We start from the raw sequence: 26,952 nt of genomic DNA on the forward strand, positions 1-26,952 counted from the left end.
CGGGTCTGCGCGACATCTCTACTCGCTTCCATCTGTCTCGATTTGCCTCTCGAGAAAACCGGCGTGCGCTTGCGGTCTGCGAGCATCAGGTCTGGCTGTCCCTTTTCCCTATCAGCGATCCATCACTGCCCTGTCGTACCTCAAAGTACTGGACCCTCGATTGGTACTTGGAGGGGCAGGTCCCAGATATGCGGAATCCGTCCAACCAAAAGTACCGGCTACCTCATGGAGCCCCGTAATGTTCCCGCAGCTCCCTGGCTGTTGGTAGGCGGTCAAAGGTACCAGCGTTGTAACGGACTTTCTGCCGCCCTTCTCTCCCCACCGCTTCCACCCCACGCCTGGGGCTGATGCTGGGGTGGACGAGAAATGCGCGGGACCCTGAGAAAGGGAGGGAGACATGCTCGACACCGCCCGCCATTTCGAGGTATCGGTACCGCCATCCGTTCAGTCACTGGCCTGTCTTGGCTTGCTGGGGCGGGAGCTATCGCTTGCCATGCCACGCGGACGCTTGTCGGGGAATGCAAGCCCCTCGATGGCCGACTTTTTTTTTTTTTTTTTTTTTTTTTTTTTCCCTTGTCGAGGGGCAGCGGCAGGCACAGACATCGAAATGCGCATGCAGCAAGACATCAAGAGAGCCCAGTCTAGCCTCACAGGCCTCGACAGCTTAAGGAAACTGCATGAGCTGATGCAGGAGGAGGCTGGCATTCGAAGCATGTAAAGTCTGCAATTTTATGTGGGCAAGGTGGCTAATGATCAATATTCGTCCAGAATGTGTTGGATGGCATCGAAGAAACTTGGAGGTGGCTAGAGACAGACGGTGATCCCGCTGCGACTCCTGCGCATCACAATCGTTTTGTTGGCTGATGAGGTGAGATCCGGTTTCCAGATTCCCTCGGACAATACCTTGCAGGCAATGGGGTCAACTGGAGGCGTTCATCCACCCTCCCACCAGCCCGCCATCTTGCCTCTCGTTGCAGCCGGTCTCAATGTCCACTGAAGAACTGGAGGAACCCGTCGCCGTTAGCCCAAAGGTCAGCATTGGCCAGGCCAGATGACAATGTCAACATTCGCATATTTGATCAGCACGGACGGTCGAAAAGTCAGCTTGCCTCTACCAGGCAGCTTCAGGGCTGTCGGCTGGAGCTGAGAGAGCCTCCCCCAAAAAGCTTGGGTCAAGTCACCTTGCCCTCAAGGTATCGCTACATCCCGTCTCGTTTGGCCCCTCATCAACTTTGGCGGGTTCCTGGAGCAGCGGCCACTTTTTTGCCCCTCCACTCCCTCCATTTCCCATCTTCCCCCCTTCAGAATCTGCTGCAACCTGGACTTTTGGGGTCCCGTTGATGAGAGGCCTCGTCGATGCGGCTGTTGCTTTCCGGGTCCCCGTTTGTTGACGGGCCAAAGTGCTATCATGACACCACTTTCTCACAACCTGCCGCACTCGTATTGCTATATTGGGCGAGTGAACACGTATTCGGAATCAACCGCTATCACTAATCTGTGGCCGTGGATGACGCCAGTTGCAGAGTTCCGTCGAGGCGAGCCTTGTCCCATCAGCCTTCCCGCCAACCCGCCAAGCTTCCAACAAGCTCCCGAAGTCTGCTTGGTTGAGTGTCGCAACTGGGACCAAGCGGCCAACGGGAACGCGGCGATAAGGAGCCGGCTGATAGGGAGCCCGATCAGAGTTGAGGGTCGTCGGAACGGGTACATCGAGCTGGCTCTGGCCGAAAGCTACATTCCCATTGTGTGCCCAGGGAGCTAGCTAGGGAAAAGTCGAGCGGTAAGGCGAGGCTTGAAGGTCTAAGACACTGAGCCTCGCGCCGGTCTAACGCTTCCTACGTGCGCTACATCGGTATTGAGGGGCAGGTTCGCGCCACTAGGCCGAATCCAACATTCCGACAGCTCGGGAAAGGGACGCGAAGGAAAGTGGCAGTCACGAAGAGCTCAGACAAGACGCGCCACAGAGCTATCCGTTCAAGGTAGCTCAAGAACTGGAGGTGTCTCGCCCAGCCACACGGCATGGAACTTATCTCGCGCAAAGCGGAGAGGTGGCACAGAAGAAAGCAAAGGGACGAGGCGCACGGAAGGAGGCCCTCGGCAACATTGTCGATAAGACAACTTAAAGATCATCCATCAATGCATGCAGCGGCATGATGGTGATAACGCGCCTGACAGCTCGAAGCTCCTCGCACAGATCCGGCATTGGCTCCGGTCTGTGTTGCTGACCAGACTGCGTGACATACAGCTTCATGCAATGGTGGCATCTTTGCAACTCCACGGGGAACAGATGCACCACAATGATCACGACAGATGACCTCTCATCTCATCCCATTGCCGAGCATCCATTGGAAATGTCTTCTAATCTTGGCCGGAGTGACTGATGTGTGGTGGTTGTTTTCCAGTTCATGTAGCGCCTCAACTTCCAAACGTCAACCTCGCAACAGTGACGACGTCCTCCCTGGCGTCCCTCCCAAAGGCCCCGCCGTCCCACCCTGCATTCCCCCAATGAAATGGTTTTGTGGGGAAGGCCCCCCTGATCGTCCCATGCTCGATTGGGTTAAGCGTCTGAATATGGTTGAGGAGCTCTCTGCAGGCGCTGCGGCACCAGACAATACCAACGCCAGCACCAGCAACAGCTTTCCCACCTGCATGGGGGGGCTGCCGCCGGGAAGTCCATCGCGAAGCATGGCAGGGGTTCCACTTTTCCTTTTTCCCTCCCTCCTTCTTCCCTCCCAAGAAAAAAAAAATCAGAGAGAAACAGAAACCACTAACAGCCAGTCGAATGTCTCGAGACTTGGCCCTCTTCGCTCTTCTCGCCCAATTGTGGGTACACGTACCTCATCATGTACCGATACATGCTCCTGGAGTAGTGGGATGTCGGCAGGTAGCGGTACATCTCCGTCGACCTCACTTTTTCGTAGTCCAGTCCTTCCCGTCAGTGCCTGCCATTCGACGTCCACACCCTTTCCAGTCCAGTTCACCACCGCTTCCCTGAGCCGGTGGGGGCCCTTGCCTGGTTCAACAATCGTCTTTTTCCTGCTGGTCTGGTCCCAGCACGCAGAGGCCCAGCACATCCTCCACGGCCAATCCCAATCGCTCCCTTTCCAGTTGGTGGTGTCTCTTCAAATTCCCCCCTCCCCAAGAAAGTCAATCAAGTGCCAGTGACCCGATATCGACGGGCCAGAGCCACCTAGTTGACCTTGTCTTTCATTTTCAATCATATCCAGACTTCTTCCCTTCATCCGTGGCTCTTGCCAGTTCTACATCTCCTCCCACTTTCTCCATCTCCCTCGCTCGCCTTCCGCCGGATTGACCCTCCCTCTCTCTGGCGCGGACTTAATCTCCCTTGAACAGCCCACACCGACTGTCCTGCAAAAAAAAGTTCGGCGAGCTTGTCCTGCTTCTCCTCTCATATACCCACGCAGGCAACAAACCAACAACTTCGTCTCCAAGGAATCCGACCTCCCACGGCTCCAACGAGACAACTTCCCGCAAAATACCGTCACTTCGTCGACGACAAGATATCCTCGGTTTCCCGGTTTTTCTCCCAACTCCGTGTTATTGAGCCACCAGCTCCTCCCAGCTGCCCAACATGCGTCCCGAAGTCGAGCAAGAGCTTGCCCACACGCTCCTTGTCGAGCTCCTTGCCTACCAGTTCGCCTCTCCCGTCAGGTGGATTGAGACGCAAGATGTTTTCCTCGCCGAGAAGACCGCCGAGAGGGTGGTCGAAATCGGTCCCGCTGACACCCTCGGTGTGATGGCCAAGCGCACCCTCGCCTCAAAGTACGAAGCTTACGATGCCGCCAAGTCCGTCCAGCGTCAGATCCTGTGCTACAACAAGGACGCAAAGGAGATTTACTACGAGGCCGACCCCATTGAGGAGGAACCCGAGCCGGCTGCGGCCTCTTCTAGCGCTGCCGCCGCTGCTCCCGCCGCCTCGGCTCCCGCTGCTGCTGCTGCCCCTGCCGCCGCCGCTCCTGCGCCTAGCGCCGGCCCGGCCGCTGCAGTTGCTGATGCGCCTGTCCAGGCCATCGACATTCTGCGATCTTTGATCGCTCAGAAGCTCAAGAAGCCCCTCGCTGAGGTGCCCTTGAGCAAGGCCATCAAGGACCTTGTTGGTGGTAAGTAGCTCAGCTCACCGCTAAACCTAACATTTGGCTAACTGCGTAATTCCAGGCAAGTCCACCCTCCAGAACGAAATTCTCGGTGACCTCGGCAAGGAATTCGGCTCGACCCCCGAGAAGCCTGAAGATACCCCTCTTGACGAGCTCGGTGCCTCGATGCAGGCTACCTTCGACGGCCAGCTTGGCAAGCAGTCCCAGGCTCTCATTGCCCGTCTGATTTCCTCCAAGATGCCTGGTGGCTTCAACATCACCGCTGCGAGAAAATACCTCGAGACGAGATGGGGATTGGGCTCTGGCAGACAGGATGGCACCCTGCTGCTGGCTATCACCATGGAGCCCGCTGCTCGTCTCGGTTCCGAGGCTGATGCCAAGGCTTTCCTCGACGATGTCACCAACAAGTACGCCACCAGCGCCGGCATCAGCCTGACTACTACTACCGCTGCTGGCCCCGCCGGCGGCTCTGGTGGTGGCATGATGATGGACCCCGCTGCCATCGACGCCCTCACCAAGGACCAGCGTGCTCTGTTCAAGCAGCAGCTCGAGCTCCTCGCCAGATACCTCAAGCTGGATCTCCGTGCAGGTGACAAGGCCTACATCAACTCCCAGGAGTCTGAGAAGCTCCTCCAGGCCCAGCTGGACCTCTGGACTGCTGAGCACGGCGAGTTCTACGCCGCTGGTATCGCCCCCGTCTTCAGCTCCCTCAAGGCTCGTTCCTACGACTCTTCCTGGAACTGGGCGCGCCAGGATGCTCTCAACATGTACTTCGACATCATCTTCGGCCGCCTCAAGGCTGTTGACCGTGAGATTGTCAGCCAGTGCCTGCGCATCATGAACCGCGCCAACCCCACTCTCATTGAGTTTATGCAGTACCACATTGACAACTGCCCCGCCGAGCGCGGTGAGACCTACAAGCTCGCCAAGGAGCTCGGTGAGCAGCTCATTGAGAATTGCAAGGAGGTCCTCCACGCCAACCCCGTCTACAAGGACGTCGCCGTCCCCACTGGACCCCAGACCACTGTCGACGCCCGCGGCAACCTCAACTACCAGGAGGTTCCGCGCGCCAGCTGCCGCAAGCTGGAGCACTACGTCCAGCAGATGGCTGAGGGTGGAAAGATCTCGGAGTACGGCAACCGCACTAAGGTCCAGAACGATCTCCGCCGCATCTACAAGCTCATCAAGGAGCAGCACAAGGTTTCCAAGTCATCTCAGCTCGAGATCAAGAACCTCTATGGCGATGTCTTGCGCTCTCTGGCGATGAACGAGAACCAGATCATTCCCGATGAGAGCAGCCCCTCCAAGAAGGACAAGCCTGCCACCGGCCCCAAGGGCAAGGTGGAGACCATCCCCTTCTTGCACCTCAAGCGTAAGAGCCTTCACGGCTGGGACTACAGCAAGAAGCTCACCGGCCACTACCTCCAGTCCCTTGAGGAGGCTGCTAAGGACGGTGTCAGCTTCGCTGGCAAGCACGCTCTCATGACCGGTGCCGGAGCCGGCTCCATCGGTGCTGAGGTCCTCCAGGGTCTCATCAGCGGTGGTGCTAAGGTTGTCGTCACTACCTCCCGCTTCTCCCGTGAGGTCACCGAGTACTACCAGTCCATGTACACTCGCTTCGGTGCCCGTGGCTCCCAGCTTGTCGTTGTTCCCTTCAACCAGGGTTCCAAGCAGGACTGCGAGGCTCTCATTGAGTACATCTACGACACCAAGAACGGTCTTGGCTGGGATCTGGACTTCATTGTCCCCTTCGCTGCCATTCCCGAGAACGGTCGCCAGATTGACACCATTGACTCCCGCTCTGAGCTTGCTCACCGTATCATGTTGACCAACCTCCTCCGCATTCTCGGTAGCGTCAAGACCCAGAAGTCTGAGCGTGGCTACGAGACTCGCCCCGCCCAAGTTGTCCTTCCTCTTTCCCCCAACCACGGTACCTTCGGTAACGATGGTCTCTACTCCGAGTCTAAGCTTGCCCTAGAGACCCTATTCAACAGATGGCACTCCGAGGACTGGGGCCACTACCTCACTATCTGCGGTGCCGTCATCGGCTGGACCCGTGGTACTGGTCTCATGAGCGCGAACAACGTCGTCGCTGAGGGTGTCGAGGCTTTCGGCGTCCGCACCTTCTCCCAGCAGGAGATGGCTTTCAACCTGCTCGGCCTCATGTCGCCTGCTATTGTCGACCTTTGCCAGAGCGAGCCCGTCTTCGCTGACCTGAACGGCGGTCTTCAGTTCATCCCTGACCTCAACCAGACCATGTCCAAGCTCCGCAAGGACATCATGGACACCAGCGAGGTCCGCCGCGCCGTCACCAAGGAGAACTCTATCGAGGACAAGGTCGTCAACGGCCCCAACTCCGAGGCTCTGTACAAGAAGAAGACCATCGAGCCCCGTGCCAACATCAAGTTCGACTTCCCCACCCTTCCCGACTGGGACGATGAGATCGCCCCTCTCAACGACCGCCTCAAGGGTATGGTCGACCTCGAGAAGGTTGTTGTCGTCACTGGTTTCGCTGAAGTCGGTCCTTGGGGTAACTCCCGCACCCGTTGGGAGATGGAGGCTCACGGCGAGTTCTCTCTTGAGGGATGCATTGAGATGGCCTGGATCATGGGCCTGATCAAGAACCACAACGGTCCCATCAAGGGCAAGCCTGCTCCCTACTCCGGCTGGGTTGACGCCAAGACTGGCGAGCCTGTCGATGACAAGGACATCAAGCAGAAGTACGAGAAGTTTATCCTGGAGCACTCTGGTATCCGTCTGATCGAGCCTGAGCTGTTCGGCGGCTACGACCCCAACCAGAAGGAGCTTCTCCACGAGGTTGTCATCGAGGAGGACCTCGAGCCCTTCGAGGCCTCCAAGGAGACCGCCGAGGAGTTCAAGCGCCAGCACGGTGACAAGGTTGAGATCTTCGAGATCCCCGAGTCTGGCGAGTACACTGTTCGCATGCGCAAGGGTGCCGCTCTCTGGATCCCCAAGGCACTCCGCTTCGACAGACTCGTTGCCGGCCAGATCCCCACTGGTTGGGACGCCAAGAGATACGGTATCCCCGAGGACATTGTCTCTCAGGTCGACCCCGTCACCCTTTTCGTCCTCGTCTCCGTTGCCGAGACTCTCCTGTCCGCCGGTATCACCGACCCGTACGAGTTCTACAAGTACGTCCACGTCTCCGAGGTCGGTAACTGCATTGGTTCCGGTATGGGTGGTGCTGGCGCTCTCCGCGGCATGCACAGAGACCGCTTCCTGGACAAGCCCGTCCAGAACGACATTCTCCAGGAGTCTTTCATCAACACCATGGCCGCCTGGGTTAACATGTTGTTGATCTCTTCCTCTGGTCCTATCAAGACTCCTGTCGGTGCTTGCGCCACTGCCGTCGAGTCCGTCGACATTGGTTACGAGACCATCATGGAGGGCAAGGCTCGCGTCGTATTCGTCGGTGGTTTCGATGACTTCGGTGAGGAGGGCTCTTACGAGTTCGCCAACATGAAGGCCACCAGCAACGCCGTCGACGAGCTTGCCCACGGCCGCACCCCGGCCGAGATGTCTCGTCCGACCACCACCACCCGTAACGGCTTCATGGAGTCCCAGGGTTGCGGTGTCCAGCTGCTCATGACTGCCAAGCTTGCCCTTGACATGGGCATGCCCATCCACGGTATCCTGGCTCTGACTACCACCGCCACCGACAAGATTGGCCGCTCCGTCCCTGCTCCTGGCCAGGGTGTCCTCACGACTGCCCGTGAGCACGCCGGCAAGTTCCCTTCACCTCTGCTTGACATTAACTACCGCCGCCGCCAGATCACCCTTCGCAAGAAGCAGATCAAGCAGTGGCAGGAGTCTGAGCTCGAGTACCTCTACGACGAGGTTGAGGCTATGAAGGCCCAGGGCTCCGAGTTCAACGAGAAGGAGTACGCCCACAACCGTGCCGAGCACATCAAGAAGGAGGCCGACCGTCAAGAGAAGGAGGTCCTCCGCAGCCTGGGCAACAACTTCTGGAAGAACAACCCCGAGATCGCTCCTCTGCGTGGTGCCCTCGCCACCTGGGGTCTTACCATCGACGACCTTGCCGTCGCTTCCTTCCACGGAACGTCGACCAAGGCCAACGACAAGAACGAGTCTTCCGTCATCTGCCAGCAGCTCAAGCACCTTGGCCGCAAGAAGGGTAACGCCGTCATGGGTATCTTCCAGAAGTACCTCACCGGTCACCCCAAGGGTGCTGCTGGTGCCTGGATGATGAACGGCTGCTTGCAAGTTCTCAACACTGGCTTGGTCCCGGGTAACCGCAACGCCGACAACGTCGACCCCGTCATGGAGCAGTTCGACATGATCGTTTACCCCAGCCACAGCATCCAGACCGACGGTATCAAGGCCTTCTCCGTCACCTCTTTCGGTTTCGGACAGAAGGGTGCCCAGGCTATCGGTGTTCACCCCAAGTACCTCTTCGCTACCCTTGACGAGAAGACGTACGACGAGTACTCCGCCAAGGTTCAGGCCCGTCAGAAGAAGGCCTACCGCTTCTTCCACAACGGCCTCATCAACAACACTCTGTTCGTCGCCAAGTCCAACGCCCCGTACACGGACGAGCAGCTTAGCAAGGTCTTGCTCAACCCCGACGCTCGCGTCACGGAGGACAAGAAGACCTCGACCATCTCTTACCCCTCCAACTTCATGAAGGCTTCTGAGAAGACCGTGTCACCCACGGCTTCCAAAGCCACTCAGGACATGATGGAGGCTCTGGCCAAGAAGGTGGCGTCCAAGAGCAGCAACGTCGGCGTTGACGTTGAGGACATCACTGCTATCAACATCGAGAACGAGACGTTCATCGAGCGTAACTTCACTGCTGGAGAGATCCAGTACTGCCAATCGGCACCCAGCCCCCAGAGCTCATTCGCCGGCCGGTGGAGTGCGAAGGAGGCCGTCTTCAAGTCTCTTGGAGTCTCCAGCAAGGGTGCCGGTGCGCCGTTGAAGGACATTGAGATTGCGAAGGACGAGTCGGGTGCCCCGGTTGTCAAGGTAAGCTAATCCCACATGATATAAATGATGCATCTGGCTAACATTGTCACAGCTTCACGGTGATGCCGCTGCCGCCGCCAAGAAGGTCGGTCTGAAGGACATTAGCGTCTCCATTTCACACTCGGAGTCGCAAGCGATTGCTGTCGCCGTCGCAAACTTTTAAAAGGCGATAGACTGTATAGTGCATTTCGAGTTTTATGGGATATAGGCAGGCAAGGGATCTTGTCATCTTCGCTTCGATCGTGTTTTGAAATCATACAAGCCAGGGAGTAAAGATCGCGGGGACACTTTGGGAGGAGTGTCATCGCTATCATCATCGTCGGATGAATTGACGAGTAATGCACGAGAAGGGAACGGCGCAATGCGATAGACTGCTAGTTCCTCAATGCCACAATAGAATCTGTATCAAATCCACATAATGCTCCGGTCAAATTAACAGGTGAACATCTCGACTTTGCGACGTCATCGTTGCGTTGTCACGACACGGCGCGGGACACTCGGCTCTCAAGCTTATCGTTATCTGCTCATGTCAGCGCCCACCTGTTCGGGCGAAGCGACGATCTGGATGGGTGCTATGCAACGTAATCCCGGTCTTAGCATGGGAGAAGTCTGATGAAATGGGATGAACGGGGTGGAGGGGTTCGTATGCGGGGAACATGATTGGCATGAGGTTGTAAGGGAGGGCAGGACAAGCTGGATCGGTGAACTCTGCTTCGGTTTTTTCATGGTCACGGGAAGACTATGTTATGCTGCGATCGGGCTTTCTCTTAACGCTGATATTCTTACGATAATGGGATTTACTGGTGACGACGGCCTTGGCTGTCCGTGTCCTCTGGTTGATCTGGGGACAGAGGACGTGGTCAGGACGGTTGAGTTAGGTAATCAGGGGTAGGCGAGCCAAGTGGCTAAGACGTCAGATGGAGGGGGGTCAGGGGAGGGGCTGTGTCGTCACAGAATTGCAGGTTGCCTCGACTCTTGACGCGGTCTTGGGAGTCTGGTACCAGACAGACAGGGAGGAGCTTGGGCGTGCGCGCGTCGAGCCATTCAAGGGATGAGGTAATGTCTTGACGGGGAGGAGGACGGTTGGGCTGGCGTTTACTCGCACATGTTGTGTTTTGGCACGCGATCCTCCTGGTATTTTCCGTTTCTTGGTGGTGTTTCTCGATGTTTCGTTTTTTCTTGGGCTTCTTGTGTGCTGGAGGATGGAGGTCGTCTCATGTTGGTGTGATGTGTTCATGCCAGACTCGCCTGTCAGTGTCATGGAGGGGAGGGACGACGATAAGTGGATGCCGTTTTGCGACATGCCATTGTTCAACCGAAGTGTTTAAAAATAGGGGCCATGCATAGGAGTATGAGTCGACGTGGATCGACGACGACGAACGAATAGATTTTTGCGCGCATTGAGGCTTCCTGGCAGGAGTGAAAGCCCCCTGGTTGGGAATGGTATTGTTGGTGAATGATCTGAAACTGGTCGAAAATTGGGCCAGCCAGCCAGCCAGCTGGTTCCTCGCGGTGCTTGCTGGTGGGAGGATCGCGGCCGGTTGCCGGCTCTGTCCAATGAGGGTCCGGGTGCTGGGTGATCGACGGGGCCCCGGCGGAGTGGGGCCCTTTGTGTGCACTGCCGAGCGGTGCTGTCCAATCGACTGCGAGAAGAGGCATGTCTCTGGAGCTTGTTGAATTTAAAGTGCTTTATGCAGTGATGCATCCCTTTTTTGTCTGGCCCTGTCGATCAACCGTCGTTCCCGGGACTGCATGGATTTTTTGGCTTTAGAGTGGTGAACTGTGGGGGGGGAGCATGAGGCATGAGGCATGAGGTTGAGGGAAGGAAGAAAGGAATGGTGAAAAAGGGGATATGCGTCTGGGCTTCTTCTTTTTTTGTGGCGCAGACAAGGCGTTTGGATCTCTTATTTCTGGGGGTTGTTGTTTATGCAGGTCCCCGGGTAGCACGGACTAGGGGCGATGTGTGTTTGAAGGAGATGGTAACGGGAGGTATAAGGAGCGGAGGTTCCCCAAGGGCGAGCTGCGCGCGCGCATGCTGTTGTCTAACTGACTTGTTGTTTCTTCATGTTGCTTGACCTTTTTTGAGTTGTGAGGGACGAGAACAATTTTAATACCTATTCGGACCTTGCCACCGGAGCAATTTCGATCGATATCGACGACGACAGAGACTCTCTATTTAATCGCACATCACGAATTTGGACAGAAATAAAAATGGCCGGCGCAAACATTCGAGGCCTCATGGGCAAGGGCGTCCCGCCGACGCCCACCTTCTTCTCCATCCTGCGCGTCGCCGTCATGGTGCTGTCGCTGGCTGTGCTCGCCGCCTGCGCTTACAACCTGTCGCTGCTGGGCGGACAGGCGAGCTACGCCGGTCCGCCGGGCTTCATGCTCTTTGTGGTATGTTTTTTTTCGCCTTTCCCAACATTGCTGATTGTAGTTTGCGATTCCCCTTTCCTGTTTTTCCGCATGGCAATCGCGAACGACGTTGAGCAGGCGCGAAGACAACTTGAACTTGGCTGACCATGCAACGCAGTCCCTCTTCACCCTCATCATCCTGGGCGGCGCCATGGCCCTCGAGCGCTTCGCGCCGCAGTTCTACTTCCGCCTGGCGCTGCTGATCGCGTACGGCGTCAACGTGCTCTTCTGGCTGTCCGGGTGGGCGTGGTCGGCGAGCATCGCGTCGCTGTTCCTGGGGAACACGTGTATTGGAAGCACGTGCTTTGGGCCGACGACGGAGGAGACTAGGTATGGGGCGAGTATGGCGGCGGCGGCGGGCGTTGGTGCCGTGAACTGGTAAGTTTTGTCCATCTCGCTCTCTTCCGGTCTGAGGGCAATGCTAACGAGCGGCAGGGTCATGATGATTGTGGTCCTCTTCTACTTCGTCAGGGGATGTCTTGCGGACCCCGACTGCTACGGTATCTCGACGGGCCACGGCGCTGAGATGGGAAGCCTTAGTCTCAAGGCGGAGGGGAAGCAGCCTTCTCGGTCGTCAAACTCCGAGTAGACGATGGATGGCTTTGAGCTGAAGGCATGATGATGGATCGCAATGGATGGTTCGTGACTTGAGGACGCTGGGAACTGGGTAATGACTGGAGTTTGAGGTTCAGAAAGGATCTGGTACAGGGAGGCCCCCCGACTAAAGGGCAGTCGTCAGAGTCAAGGTCAAGGAAAAGGCTCTGTGGGTGTTTGATGAATTTTGATAGAGATACCACTGGCTCTTATTAGCTAATAAGAAATGTTCGACTTGATCTTTTGCCTCGGAAGCATATGGCGAGCACTAACAAGGCTGGGTATAGGTCAACAATCAACCCAAGGATTTTCATGGCACGGCCCAACATCTACATCTCGGACTGCCTTCAATCACCGAGACAGCAATGTATCGCGTGGGACGTGGACAACTGCAGCACTAATGGCCTTCGAATTGATGGCTACGAAACCCTTAATAACCCAGCAAACCCAGCAAGACTCCAAACTTTTCGTGACATCTACATGTAGTCCAACAAACCTTCACCCTCTCTCGCAAACTGATTCAAACCATGCCAAAGCGGAGAAACCAAGGGTATCTCAAGAAGAAGCCACCGCCCGAAAAAACCAAGCGTCCTTGAAACAAGTGAGAAAGCCGCATGATCACTCTTCCATGTCCTTCGCCTTTCTCTTACCAATCTTCCCATTCTTCTTGCGAGAAGCAGCCTTCCTCGATCTCGCCGCCGCATCCGCCACCTTGGCCTGCTTCGCCAACCGCTTCTCCTCCTCAGTCGCGTCGTTGCTAAAATCAAGCGCGTCCCAGCGGTGGTCCGCAACCATCTCGCGCTTCACATTCTCGTCCAGCGCCTCCCAGTCGCCCACACCGGCGCCGAGCCCCACGGCCCGGGCCTTCCAGAACTCTACCTCCGACTGCAGGGCGAAGATGGCCTCGGCGCGGTGCGTGACGGCGCGCAACTTGCGGTCGCGGGAGCGGGTGGCGGCGGTGTTGTTGCGCTTCCGCTCGAAGTCGTTCTTGGCCTCGGCGATGGCGTCGTTGCGCGCCATGGCGGCGTCGCGCTCGGGGCCCTCGGGCATGGAGGCGGCGTCGAGCCAGGGCTCGAAGGCGGGCTTGGGCGAGACGGGCGCGATGAAGATCTTGGAGGACCCGAGGCGGATCTTGTGCGTTGTGCGGAAGGGGTCGGGGTGGATGAGGCGCTTGATGGTGGGCGAGGGGGGCGGGAGGGGGTGCGGCTTGTGGGAGGAGAGGATGGCGAGCATGGCGGCCTCACGGGCGACGCGCTCGGCGGCGGGGATGGTGGAGGGGATGGGCAGGGCGGAGGCGAGCTTGGAGGCGAAGCCGCCTGGGACGATGTACGCGCCGTTGGTGTTGATGGAGGAGAGGTTGGCTGTGAAGGGAAGCTCTGGGGTGGTTGAGCGGTTGATAGCGGTGGAGCTGTCGTGCTGCTCTGTGGTGGCCCAGTCAGTGGGATGCTGGGGGAGAGCTTCATGCTGAGGGTCATGGTTCTGGAGGGGAGCCTGGTGTTGGGGGAGAGCATTGTGCTCGAAGGTGGGAAGGGTGAGCTCCTGGTTGATCATTGAGGCGGGCAACTGGTTGAACTGGTCCAAGACGCTCGTATCTCCATTGTTGTAGTAGGATGAGAAGTCAGAATATTCCATGGGAGGGCTGGCTGGTGCTTGAAAGGGTCTGAAGTAGGTGTTGGCATCGTTGAACAGATGCGAGCCGTCATCTTCATAGCTGTTAGGGAGGCCGTCGGCTTGAGGCTTGTCCCAGGCACTGGCACAGAGGCTTCGGAGCTCGTCAATCCCCATCATTGTGACGACTTGCGAGGGATGTTTGTCGGTGATGTTTGGGGAGGTGTTGGGTGTGAATCAGAGGGGTCGGCGAATTGTAGCAGAGAGATGAGTCAAATTGCTCTTGAATGCAGCCAAGCCGTACGTCGAGTGACTCCAAGGTATTTTTGAAGCGAGAAAAAAAATTGGAATTGGGGGGATGTTGATGACGGTGATGGCAAGCTGGGGGCAGTGATCGTGGGGGACGAGGGGTTTCTCTTATACAACTGAACGACCCACGACCGAATCACCGCGTTTGCCTTTGGAAGAAAATTTTGTTGAGGCACGAAAATCGGATCGAAGCCTGTTTTGGGAGGCAGCTGGGTCTGCTGAGGGAGAACGCGTCGCGTGGAGGCCAACACGTGAGGAGGAGGACTTGGGATGACGGGGCATCTGGTCGTCGAGTCGACCATGAGGACAACAAAAGATGGAGGCATGCTGCTCAGTGAGCCCCGCGAGGACTTCCAAACGGGGATGGTGCCTTTGTGGGTGCTCTCCATGTGACTTTGTTGACGTGGGATAACTGATGCGGAACGTCGAGGAAACAAACGTGACTTGGCGAACGAGCGCAAGTATTAGAAATTGTGTGATTAGACCTCATGAGCCGAGCCATCGCCAAAAAGCTGGTGGTTATGGACGTCGACCAGCGACCTCTTCGAAGCCCCTCTATATATTTGAAGATCCTCGGACTTTGGGACTCCTATAGACACAAATGGCCTGTACTGGGTAAAACAGTTTCTTATTTGAAGGTTGACTTGCCTCCGTACCATTATGTCTTGTGATAAGCCTGCTCATCATCAAATCATTCCATACCATTTGACTCCTGCATAAGCACGAAGTCGATAGGAATGATGCGCCAACGACAATGACCAGAAAGCGGCAGACAGCTAAGCTTTTACGACTTTCCAGCCAATCGAAATCATTCCAGCCTAGTATCATGGCAGCGTTGTTTGGAAGAAATTGAAACGAGCTGAAGCATCATTTTTGTGGATTTTGGTAATCGGTCTTGAAAGTTGCTAGCTTTTATGCTTCACGCACCGTTTGAACGATGATGAAATACGCCTCGAAACGTCAACCTTGTCCGAGCACCGCTCAATATAAGAAGTGGTCGGACATATCACTACCTGGTCCTTCTCTTCTTTATGAGCAGGAGAATGGGGCTAGCTACAAAAACGCTGAACACTTTGCACAGTCACTTGAGTATCTCCCAAATCCCCATCGAGTTCTGATGGATACATCTGAAACTCACAACAAACTTCTCTGTTCCTGTCTCTGATTTATTCTCTCGAGAATAGCCTCTGTAATAAGGGATTCGGTATCTGGCCCTGAAGCTTGTCGACATCAAGGTACCAGACCGACCGGGTACAAACTCCACGCATCAAGTACCGATTCTGGAGACTCTTTGTATTGTTTGTCTACGAGGACATAAGAAGCTGAAAATATCAGTCATTTTATGTACGCGTAGCATTGAGGGCGGGAACTATTCGCATAAGATAGACGACAGATTTGTGCTGATCTGAATGTTATCACGAGATTCAGAAACTGGCTAAGCACACGAACCCGAAGAGTCAATTCCCATGAAAGCGACTTGTATTGCTCGCCATTACTCGTCTCCCGATTTCGAATCTTCCTTCCAAGTATTCATTGGCAAATAATGCGATACCAGCTAAATGAGACAGTTGATCTGCAATTGAAGTTTGCTCTTCTAAAGTGTGAGTATTTTGGGAATGTGATGCCTTTGCTTCCACCTCCTTAAACACCCATGAAATGGCGTGGAGTTCCAAGCAGATTAATCAGAATCTCTGACGAAAAGAAACTTATATGTATCGTCTTTCATCGTTATTGATTACCTTTTCTTACTATCGTCGTCTACTAGCATCCTCGTCGTCGTTATCGTCGTCGTCGTTATCGTCGTCGTCCTTCGTAATCATCGTTTTCTCTCCTACTGTTGTCTTTATCTAAGTATAAGGTGTACTACGATTGGTACACCACCTGAATAGAATTATTCATTCTGTTACTTCAACCATGACGATCGAAGCTATCCTCATTGGCAAACGAACTCACGATCACTCCCACCGAGTGTCGGCGATGTGATATTTCAATGTTTGAATCTAAAAAACGAGCTCTTTCGCGAGATTTCATGAGTTCAACGCCACGAATGGGATTCCATCTTGGTATGAGCTCAATGTGTAGATTTTGAATCGTGAAGCCAATACCTGAATTCGGCGAGTTCACTTAGAGATGTCTCGCTGCCGCAATGAGAGCTTGATCTACTCTCAAAGCATTGCCTTCCGGCCTTTATTCCCAGCAAACAGTCAGAACGCAGACACGCCGAGAGATGAAGCTCAACGCAGTGTTTACGGTGCAACCGCAAGTCGAGCCATCGATACTTTGCGTCGATGTGTGTCACTGCTAAGTGCATCGAATTCAATTAAGCCTAGCTAGGTGCAATCGTGCTGAAGAACCATTCTATGCTGCATCAATCCTCTTATATGTTTACTGACAGGGTTTTTGCACGTGCTCATGCTGGAGGCTGCAAATCCTCAAGGCTTAGAAAGAACCATACGAGTGCAAGGCCGGGAGACCAACCATATATAATGAAGCATGAATTCCTTTGCATTTTTATCTGCAGGGCAATTATGTAGTCGATGTACCTACCCTGTTACGGTGAATGAAAAGCCAGGAGCAGGTTTGCTAATTATGAGAGCTCGCTTGATGAGAGGAGCCGGCTCTGTATTTGACGGATGTTCACACACGGAACTCAGACTTCGGTCGTCTCGGTTGTGTTGTTCCCCGCTATAATACACAGACAAAGATGACTGGGATCGACGAGAAGTTTTCCGCAAGATCGTCTTGATCAAGTATCGCTGGATTTCTCCTGGAGTTTGCTGACATTGTTTTCCTAGCACAAACCCTTAGACCTCAGTCTTTCAGAGCTTAGATAACAGGGCCTAGTGGAGGATCATTTTGCTGGTCAATTTCTTTCTGTAGCTACGCATCACCACTATTTATGCCACACCCGAAGACGTCGTGTTGTTTTGGTGGCTCTTGCATAGTCCGTCAGGCAATCTAAGGCCCCACCTCAAGGTCAGAAGGGGACAAAGTTGGCACATCCAAGGAGTATTTAACCTAGATTTGCGGGAAGCTTTGTTGTGGGCACAACAAGATGGTCTTCCTCTGAAGTCTGTCTTCTCAAACTTAGGTATCGCTTCAAATTACTCGTTGTGAGGTATGTTGCCTCTGATTGCGCCTGCAAAAGAACACTACCAAACCGTAACAAGGCAGTTGAATATACCTGATAATACGCCAGGACAAACGGTACTGGAAAACGAATTGTCTCCGGTGGAAAAGCAACAGAGACTGATCAGGGAAGATGAGTTAGCATCCCCCGCTCATTTATTTGTCTGTTTCGCCCTGACCGTATGAATATCATTGAACGAGCGAAACAATCTGTGGTGCTAATTTCTCATGGCAGGTTGGAAGATGGGTATTTAAGCAACTCGTCGTGGCTACTCTTTACGACTGCATTATTCGGCGACTTATGAGCGGTGAGGACTGGTTTGAGAAAGGGATGATGTATTTAAGGCCACTGTTTTGAGCTGAAGCTGTATTTGACACCGCGACGCGAATGTAGTACAGAGATTGCCTCATGCGAATGTTGCAAACTTGATTGTACTCATCTGGTCGCCCGCGCGAAATCGTGAGATGCCGTCTCAACTCCGCAGAACAACGAAACTAACATAACATTGCTGGAGACTTTGAACTTATTCCAAGTCAGAATACGCAAGGAAGAAGGGAGATTGACGACGGACGATTACAAGTAAGGATCATGGAGAAAAGGGCGGTTGGGTGATGAGACGAGATCGAGTAAGCATATCGCTTTTTTGACTGTTCATTACCATCTAATTCTCGCAACATGGGCCTCATTGCCGTGGGGAGCTTCTCAAAGGTAATTGAATAATATTTAAACTTTTTGAAGCACTGCGCAGGCAGTCCATCTCACAAAGGACTAGGGGATCAGGTTTAAACAACAAGTAGTATATAAAGCTAGGCTCTCTGGCTGAGAATGGAACCTGACCTTACAGCGCAATAAACCAAACAGGTGCAGCCACCTCAAATTGATCATGTGGGCTTGCTTGCTTTACCACACGACGCCACACCCACATGGTGTCAGCTAACACAAAAGTAAGTTGACATGGTCGAGGACTTCGAAATCACACGATTCGGTTCGGAATACATTAGGAACAGCGAGGGCGGATAATGAGTAGCTGAGAGAAATGGCGAAGGGCGGTTGATGAGGAACCTCAACCTGGCACTAAACTTTCGGCCTTTGTCTTGCGGTCTTCGTTAAACGCGAAAAGATTACCATATTACATTGTCGCCAAAGACTTCAATGGCTTATTAAACGGTATTTATATGGGTTCGCGTCAATTGCTACTCGAGAATGATTTCCAAGGGGCATTGCCGTGTGTAAAATTCTGGGAGCGAACAAAGTGTTATTAAGGAGTGCACTTCATTGTGATTCCGGCCATTTCAAAAGGTTAAGCGGTATATACTCTCCGCTTTGCGTTTCCAAGTAATGGCCTCAGCCCAAAGATGGGCATGTCGTCGGAACGCGGCCGAAGCCGTTACCGCGGCTCGGGAGTTGGGGTAAAGATGTGGGACCAATCAGGCCCGGTGCAGATCCGGGCACTACCGGAACGCAGCCGGATCAGCAGAAGGATTCCGTCACTCACCCAGTGGCAAATTTTTCAGTGACGATGGAGAAATAACTATTCAGAACTGTATTTAAAAATCTATATGAATCCGATTGAGGAGACTCTAGTAGCGGACCAAGCCAAACGCTCCCACTGGATATTTCCATTTCGGCCATCTTGGGCTCGTAAACCGTAGTTATCATGCAATGCAAAAAAAGACAGATTAAAAACGCCGTGTAGAATGCCACCACACTCCAGCCGGGCGCCGTGAAGCATATGCCAGACCTCTCCCCAATTTTCAACTCTTCCCGCTGTATATAATCACACACGAAGCCAAGAGTCTATAATTTGCTCTTCTCCACGTCTTCCATTTCTTTGCGAATGAAGTCATTAAACTCGTCGGCGTTGTCGAGGTAGAGGTGGTGTCCCGCCTTGGAAATGACCTTGACCTTGGCGGACCCGTTCTCGCGGGCCTTCTCCTCGTCGGTGGCGGTCAGCAGCGCCTGCGCGCGGCGCTGCTTCAGCTTCTCCTCGGCCTCGAGGCCGCCGGCGACGTCCATCCAGTCGTTCTCGCCGTACATGAAGACGACGGGGATGCCGGTCTCGCGGATCTTCTCGCCGTTCTTCTCGATCACCTGGCGGCCGACGCCGTCTATCCTGTTGATGATGGGGCTGCGGGCGTAGGCGCCGGGGGCGAGGATGTAGGGCAGGGCGTACTCGCCGCTGCCGCGCTGGCGGAAGATGGAGAAGGCGTAGTCGTGCAGGGACTTGGACTCGTCGGCGGGGAGGTGGTTGAAGCGGCGCGAGGTCCAGCCGGAGACGAAGCGCGGGCCGAGGGGGCCCGTGAAGCGGACGATGCTGAAGGGGGAGACGTTGGCGTCCCAGAGCCAGACGAGCCAGCCTGGCAGGGGGCGCTTCGGGGCGTTGGTGGAGTTTGTGGAGGTCTTGGAGCGGGAGGCGGCGGCGGTGGAGGAGTTGTGGTCGTCGGTGGTGACGGAGTTTTGGTCCTGGGTGAATTCGTTTTGGAGGGTGGACTCTTCGGGCTCGGGCATGGACTCGTTGACGGCGTAGGGGTCGGCGGGGATGCCGACGGGGGAGGCGAGGATGAGCTTCTTGATGTGGCCGGGATACTTGAGGGCGTAGGCGACGGAGAGGTAGCCGCCGAGGGAGTGGCCAATGAGGGTCATCTTGTCGATGTCGCGCTTCTTGCGCCACTCCTCGAGGGCGTCGATGAACCAGGCCTCGGCCTCTGCGGTCTTGGCGGCCTGGTCTTTGGCGTGGACCTTGAAGGGCGGGCGGGTGGAGTTGCCCATGCCGAGCATGTCGAGGGCGTAGAGCTTCCAGCCCTTTGCGCGGGAGAGGGGCTCGAAGTTCTTGTAGAAGAAGCCGAGGCCGGCGCCGTAGCCGTGGACGATGACGAGAGTGTTGTCGACCTTTTCGCCGACGCGCTCGACGGAGTACTCGTTCAGAGCGCGGTTCTTGCCGGAGAGCTCGACCATTTGGGAGGACCACACGCGCTTGCCGAAGGGGTCGTGCTTGTTCGAGTCGAGGGTGTCTTTCAGGTAGGGAATGTGGGACAGGACGTTGCGCTCGGCCATTTGGGGGGTGACGCTGGACCACTGCAGGAGAAAGAATGTTAGTCTGATGGAGGTTGTGAGGTGTCACGATGCTTCTGAGGAGCTCTTACCCATTCGTAGACGGCGTCCTTGTATCCCAGAGGGAAGTAGGTGCCGGCGGGACGGCTTCGCGCATCGGGGCGCGCAGGTGCGGCGGAGGCGGCCATTGTCTGGCTGTATCGGCGTTGGAGTGAGTCTTCTGAGGACGGGCGTATGCTGGGGGCTGAAGTCGATTTGACGCTGGAGGAGGACGAGGTGATTATGGAAGAAGCAAGCTTCAGTCGCGACCCGTTCACCACAGCAGAGGCAGTTTGTTGCTGTATCATACCGGGTGGACGGGGGTGGCGAAAGGGAGGGGTGGGCGTGTTATATACGTGATGAATGACGGGCAAGACAACAGAGCAAGGGCAGGTAGGTGCGAGCTACGCTACGGTGGCAGCAGCAAGGCTCGCAATACACGTGGGATTGGTGTCAGTGTGGCTGCGGGCGCCGGATGTACGTGTCCGGAGAACGGATTTTGCGCAGTGTCGGGGGCCCTTTGAAACTTGCGACGACTCATCAGTCAGCGGAGAGCCGGGGGTGGTAAGGCGCAGGCGGAGCGGAGGATCAGATAGCAATTGAGAAAATCGAGAAGAAATCTCGGAAACGCTGCCAATGGAGGGCTAGGCCGTTGGAGGGGGAGGGGGGTGTAGAGACAGAGGCAGAGACAGACGGGTGGTGACGCTGACTTGGGATAGGAACAAAGAGGCAGTTTGGCAGTGGGAGGGCCCGTAATTCGACAAGCTTGTTGAGAGCAGTTGGGGGCGACAGGGGTGAACGGGCGGGATTGGTGGGCTGCGGAGCGGTTCATGGACTTAGCACTCGGAGTTTGGCGGGCTGAATGTGGGCCGGTCACCTGCATTGGGCCGTGTCGGCGGTAAGAGGCCACCAACACTCCGATGTCCCGGGGGAAGCTTCCACAATGAAGCCTTTGGTTTGCTGCCTGGCTGGGCTGAGCTGAGAGAAGACGTAAGCACGGGAATTATATCTAAGCCGTACTCTTCAAGTAGGCGTCACTAGATGGTATTTTTGGGATAGAATACCGCTGCAGGTGACTGTCTGGTTTGGTTTGATGCAGTCTGGACTGGCCGATGCATGACATCAACACTTGGGGCCGTTAGAGTCTGTCTGCAGTAGCCCCAGCGCATTGGGTTTTCGAGAAGGGACGAAGCTTGTTTCCATCGAATTGTTTCAATGCATCAGCTCTTCCATGAACTTGATAACGACAGACACTGGTGTTATGGCATGACCGTCGTAGGCATGTCAAGTTCCAGGGTCATTGCCTCTTCACAAGCTCTCGAATCCCTCTAAAAGAAGAAATCACTGAACCATTGCCTCTAGTCCCTGAATCTGCAACCACACAGACCAAGCTCCTAATTGTACGCCACGTAATTACACCAGTTGAAGCCAGTTGTCAATGAGCCAACAGCATTGGAGACGTTTTCGCGTCTAAACTGGTCCAAATCTTAAAGGCCAGTTAGACAACAAACCCCCCCCTGGCCGTTGCTCAACTTCTTCAGAAATTAATATCGTGATAGCATCCATTCCCCAACAACTGGGTGCCTTATCCTTATCGATATCGCTTATCGCTCCAAGACGCCAGGACCACTTTCACCCGCCTCCCACCAAAGGGCAGGTGCAGCTCTTTGCTATGACGTTCCACACCTGCCACTTCACCCACCATACGGAGCGGAATTTCCACCCCAGCAGCACCAGCAGCGCCAGCAAGCACAAGCCAACGGCCAGCCAGCCAGCCCACTTCACCTGCAGGCCAGCAGCAGCTCTGGCGGGCAGTCCACCGTCCAGTCTCTGACATCTGACCACCGCCGTCCAATTCCGCCCTTGTCTCGCCGGCAGAAACATCCAACTTCGACACCGCACATTCTTCCCTTCTCCTCCCACTCCAAGGGCAGTGCAGCGCTGCAGCTTTTGTCGTTGCTCCCTCCTGCACCTGCACCTCAATCCGACATCTTCTGTGCATATACCATCGCGCATGCCTGCGTACATCTGTTGACGCGCCTGCCGCCGAGGTCCAGGCCCCTCCAAAAACCTCCAATTCCGTCCCGATCGAACTTCTTGACCGCCGCACCGCACCCCGACCACCACCGCCGAAGGGGGAAAACAACACCCAGTCACCCCCTTTCGGACGCACTCATACCGCAGCCATGGCCGACGTCGACTCCATCGTCAAGGGCGCTCCGCCTCCGGGCAAAGAATCCAAGTCTCCCGTCGGCACCACCGGCGTACAACCAGACTCTGGCAAGCCGACCGACCCGCTGAGCCATACCCCGAGCTCTCCATCCATGGTATACCTGAACCTCCTGATCCTCGAAGCCTCCCTTCGCGCGCAATATCTCGAGCTGCGCGCCCGCCGCCGCCACCACACATTCTTCTTCACCCTGCTCACCGCCTGGGTATGCGGCTTCGGCTACGCCCTCTTCTTTGCCCCGCGCGAGGACGGCCGCGGCGTCGGCGGCTCCGTTTACTGGGGCGTCGAGACTTTTGAGAAGATCTGCTTCATGGGAGGCGTCATGACCGCCATCCTCGTCTGGGCTACCGGCATATGGGAGCGCGGCATCCGCTGGCCGCGACGCTGGTTCCCCATCTCAAACCGCGGCCTGCGCGGCTTCAACTGCAAGCTCGTCATCATTCGCAGACCGTGGTGGGCCGAGATGGGCTCGACCATTGGCTTCTTCCTAACCTACGGTCTCTTCTCCCACACCGCGAGCTCATCTTACCGCTATGTCGAACCGTCCATCCTGCGCGAAGTCGAGAAGGAGCTCAGCCTCAACCCCGATAACCATCCCACGCTACCCATCCTGGTCGAGGACGAAGAGAAGGGTGGCCACGAGGAGGATCTCGCCCCAGGGGGCGACTACGTCAAGCTTCTCATGCTCGCGAAACCATTTACGCCGACATTTAGAGAAAACTGGGAAATCTACCGCACAGAGTACTGGGAAAAGGAAAACGAGCGCCGCGCCCTCATCCAGAAGAAGCTCGCCGCACGCGATCGCCAGGTAGCCAAGCAGCGCTGGGGCATCTTCTGGTGGCTCCCTTGGCACCGCGTCGACCGCGCCAACACCCTCCGCCCCGGCTCCCCGTCCCGCCACGGCAGCGAAAAGACGACGATTCACCCCCGCGCCGCAGCCATCGAGCGCGAGCACCGACGCCGGAGTAGCACCACCAGCGCGCACCGCCGCAGCTCGACGAGCTCCTCGCGCAGCCTCACGCCCTCCGTTGCGACCATGCCGGGAGACGATGGAGACGGCACTGTCAGCAGGAAAGCCAGCACGGGTTCCAACGCATCCGACAAGAGGCGGAAGAAGCTCGGGTCCATGTCCAAGGCGAAGCGCCCCAACATCGAATCGAGGTCTGTCACGCCCGATATACCGTCGCCGCTGGCCCGGGAGAGCAGCGTCACACGTACAGATAGCGGGTCCGGGGCCGAGAGTGTGGCGGAGAGGTCGCTGCGGCATTCATCATCCAAGGCTAGCATCAGCTCTTCTGCAAACTCTGTGCGGGAGAAGCACCGCAAAGCGAGCGAGGCATGAATTTTGCTGGCATATGGGTGTAATGTTACCTTATGATTCAAAGAGGAAATAGCGAAGAGATGAGAAATGAATACGGCTCATGCACATTGATGCGTCGTTTGGTTTTTATGTGAAGTGCCCACTGATGCACGCTGAGAAATTCCCGTGTGGCTTAGAAGACCATACGAATGACCAGCAAGCTAACTACCTCGTCAGCTTGGCCACGATCCAAATTATTGGGCTAAAAGTCCCGGGCTTATGTTTCTTGACATGCCTCCAGCCAACTATCGTAACCCAAGACTTAACAGCCAATCCAATATCAACGTACCTAAGGTCGCATTCCACCCCCCTCCTCAAACGTCACCCTGCGCACAACATCATTGCGTGACCACCCACTCGGGGATCCATGATGCTCCTCACAGGTTCCATTGCAAAAACAACGACATAAAAGTATTGTTACACAACCGCGTATCTCTTCGACCAGTGAAGAGTAAGTAAGAACATGCGTGGTGAGATAAGATGATGCAGCCAATACTGTTCAGCTTATTGGTGATGTCGCTGGTCATTGGACAGCCTGATGCCTGTTTCCGCACATCTTGCTATTCAGGAATCGACACTCACACCAAATGCAAACGTGAAGACGGCCAATTGGTTCCGTTGCGTCTCAGAACAATGGCCATGGAGCAGATGATAAACGCCACAGTCGTCCCTTCAGCTCTATATCATTCGAGGTAGTGCCACCTTTGGCCAGAAAATGCGGGCCTTCTCATCTTGTTTCTAATGCATCTATGTATGTAAGTCTTGCGATGCGACTTTAAGAGTAACTTTTGGCGTCCCCGTATTTATTGATGCAGTACAATTAGAGCCAGTGTTGGTCGCTGTCTATTGCTCCTACAACATGTCCGAAGATTCCGAAATCTATCTTTGTCGAGGCCTGGAGCCTCTAAATACCACATCAGACCCTGACATCAGTGGGATAGGGGCAAGTCAAGAATAAGTTATGCGAGATGTTGCTAACACGACCCAGGTGATGATCAGTTTCCTCGGCACAGGCTGCTTAATGGTGGTGATCTTGCTTTTTCACTACATCTTGGTCTACGATCCCGAGCTGGACCCCCTTCGAAAGAAAGACGATCCTGGGATGTGGGCTAAACGACCTAATGCTATCGACGTGGCTATCTTGAAGCGTCTGAGAAAATCCCTCGAGCGCCTGATTTGTTTCTGCATGGCCGTCAAATATCCGGTTAGCGGACGTCCGGTTCGACGACATTCGAATGGCAAATGCTCAGTTCGTGAACGTTTGGTTCGTCAGCTACCTTGGCTGAAGGATAGTCGAGAAGCTACAAGAATCCAAGCTTCATTCAATCGGGTGAGCCAATGTCTCATCATTATGATGTCCGATCGTTAACCCTGGCAGTGTTTATTGGCCATGAGCGATGTTCAAATTGCGACAGGCTTCGCAGTGTTAGTTAGTGCGTATCATGGTCTTAGCAATGACCTATCAGGGAAGCATTGGCTGATGATTACATACACTGCGTGAGTCGTCAATTCATCCTCCACTTGTTCTTCCACCAGGCTGAGCATCTTCACAAGCTGGTTTTCCTCTGTGACGCACCTTGCTGCATTGTCTCATCTCAGAAATTACTACGTCAACCACCGGTTGCAGTGCGCATTCAGACTTCTTCCTATGTTTGCCATCGTTCTCATGCTTCTCGGAGCCATGATAATTGGTACAACAATCAAAAGATACGAGGAAAATCAAGAGTTATGGAAAAAGAATTATGCAATTTGCTTTTGGGACGGGATTGACGAGCCTTCTTCTTCCATGAATTTGACCATTGCGGTGGTCCAGACAGTCTTCTCCGGTTCACTGGTATTCTTTGGGTTCTTGTACAGAGCCGTGAGACTATTTCCTAGCGCGATGGCCTCGATAGCCAATATTCGACAAAAGCTTCGAGGAAAAGTCGTAAAGTTCATTGCCGCTTGGACAATGAGAGACCAAACATCGCCACGAGCAGGCCTATGGAAGGTGTTCATCGCCCAACACCTGGTAGTCATATGGATTTTCGGTCGCTGTGTCCAAGAACTCTTTGGTTCAATTCTCGCCGAAGTACGCAAGTTTCTCATTGCCTCATTATAATGATTTGGCTTAACATCATCCATCCATAGATCTTTTGGCTCGCAGCAACATCTTGCTGGGGCTTGAGCCAGCTTCTTATTATCCGCGGCTACAATTCCACCATCCAGGATCTAAGCGATGACAATAATTGGGGTTTCGGACAGGTCGCAGCTTTTGTGCTCTTCCTCATCCCTATTTGGCCTCTAGTAGAACACTTCTATGCGGCGTCAAGTAAGTACCACCGTTCCCCTCATTTTGGCTGGTTGTCTTGGTTCCAGGCTATTCCAGAAATCTGACGGATATCGTGACGCGCAAAAAATAACTTCCTGAGATCATAGGGACTAAGCGTCTTGTCAAAGTCCGACGTCGTTCAATACCAGAGGTTGGTCCGATGCAAAGCATACACGCGATTGGTCTCAAAGATCAAGGGCCCGCGGCTACTGTAGCCGGGACGTTTGAAAATCTGCCGCGCGAAGCCAGAATTGTTGCAGACCTCAAATATTGTTGGAAGTCCTTTTCTGTGAATCTCATAGTCGTTTTCATTGCTACGTGTAATCTTTATTTCACAATTCAGATGGTTGTTTTTCTGCATCTTCTCAAGTCGTCAGAACAGGCTGTGTGGTATGCGGCTGATTTCGGCTCGGTTTACATCTTCTATCAGCCTGTGTTTTCAGGTATTCTGCTGCTGATAGGACTGGAAATCGAAAAGAAAATCAAGGAGTTGAAGTCTCGATCAAGAGTTTTCCACGTTCTGTATGTGGCATTTTACTCTTTTCTCTTTGCGTCATTCTTCATTTTCGCAACATGCATCTGGCAATATGGAATAGGTCACACGTTCTATTTCTTTTACGAGTTAATTAGTTTTTCCTCGGTCTTTTTATACATGTTTCTTGGGCTCTATCTCATATACGTCGCAACATTTTCATTCTCACGATGTGTCATCACCTCAATGTAGTCTCCATTTACTGGAGATCATTATTTAGAAACAACACACGACGAAAATGCTTAATAATTCAT

At 54.5% G+C, this 26,952-nt stretch overlaps 5 protein-coding genes across 5 annotated transcripts; 3 read left to right on the plus strand and 2 right to left on the minus strand.

Moving 5' to 3' along the window:
- Positions 1 to 3,589: 3,589 nt before the first annotated feature.
- FAS2 (Fatty acid synthase subunit alpha) lies at positions 3,590 to 9,282 on the plus strand (the record flags this gene model as incomplete). The annotated part of the gene is made up of 3 exons (XM_036640282.1): positions 3,590 to 4,118; positions 4,174 to 9,119; positions 9,172 to 9,282. The coding sequence occupies 3 exons, from the start codon at positions 3,590 to 3,592 to the stop codon at positions 9,280 to 9,282; spliced, it is 5,586 nt and encodes a 1,861-aa protein (XP_036494639.1).
- Positions 9,283 to 11,330: 2,048 nt separating this feature from the next.
- CGCS363_v008434 (uncharacterized protein) lies at positions 11,331 to 12,123 on the plus strand (the record flags this gene model as incomplete). Its single annotated transcript, XM_036640283.1, has 3 exons — positions 11,331 to 11,516; positions 11,653 to 11,912; positions 11,970 to 12,123. 3 exons carry the CDS (start codon positions 11,331 to 11,333, stop codon positions 12,121 to 12,123), a joined length of 600 nt encoding a protein of 199 aa, XP_036495121.1.
- Positions 12,124 to 12,746: 623 nt separating this feature from the next.
- CGCS363_v008435 (uncharacterized protein) lies at positions 12,747 to 13,916 on the minus strand (the record flags this gene model as incomplete). The annotated part of the gene is made up of 1 exon (XM_036640284.1): positions 12,747 to 13,916. One exon carries the CDS (start codon positions 13,914 to 13,916, stop codon positions 12,747 to 12,749), a length of 1,170 nt encoding a protein of 389 aa, XP_036495120.1.
- Positions 13,917 to 18,972: 5,056 nt separating this feature from the next.
- Positions 18,973 to 20,414, minus strand: CGCS363_v008436 (putative cardiolipin-specific deacylase; the record flags this gene model as incomplete). The annotated part of the gene is made up of 2 exons (XM_036640285.1): positions 18,973 to 20,250; positions 20,319 to 20,414. The coding sequence occupies 2 exons, from the start codon at positions 20,412 to 20,414 to the stop codon at positions 18,973 to 18,975; spliced, it is 1,374 nt and encodes a 457-aa protein (XP_036495119.1).
- A 2,037-nt stretch (positions 20,415 to 22,451) lies between these two features.
- On the plus strand, positions 22,452 to 23,837 carry spo7 (Sporulation-specific protein spo7; the record flags this gene model as incomplete). Its single annotated transcript, XM_036640286.1, has 1 exon — positions 22,452 to 23,837. One exon carries the CDS (start codon positions 22,452 to 22,454, stop codon positions 23,835 to 23,837), a length of 1,386 nt encoding a protein of 461 aa, XP_036494673.1.
- Positions 23,838 to 26,952: the final 3,115 nt, after the last annotated feature.

The sequence above is a fragment of the Colletotrichum siamense genome (genome assembly GCF_013390195.1).
Source record: "Colletotrichum siamense strain Cg363 chromosome Unknown KSG_Cg363_contig05, whole genome shotgun sequence".
NCBI lineage: Eukaryota > Fungi > Ascomycota > Sordariomycetes > Glomerellales > Glomerellaceae > Colletotrichum > Colletotrichum siamense.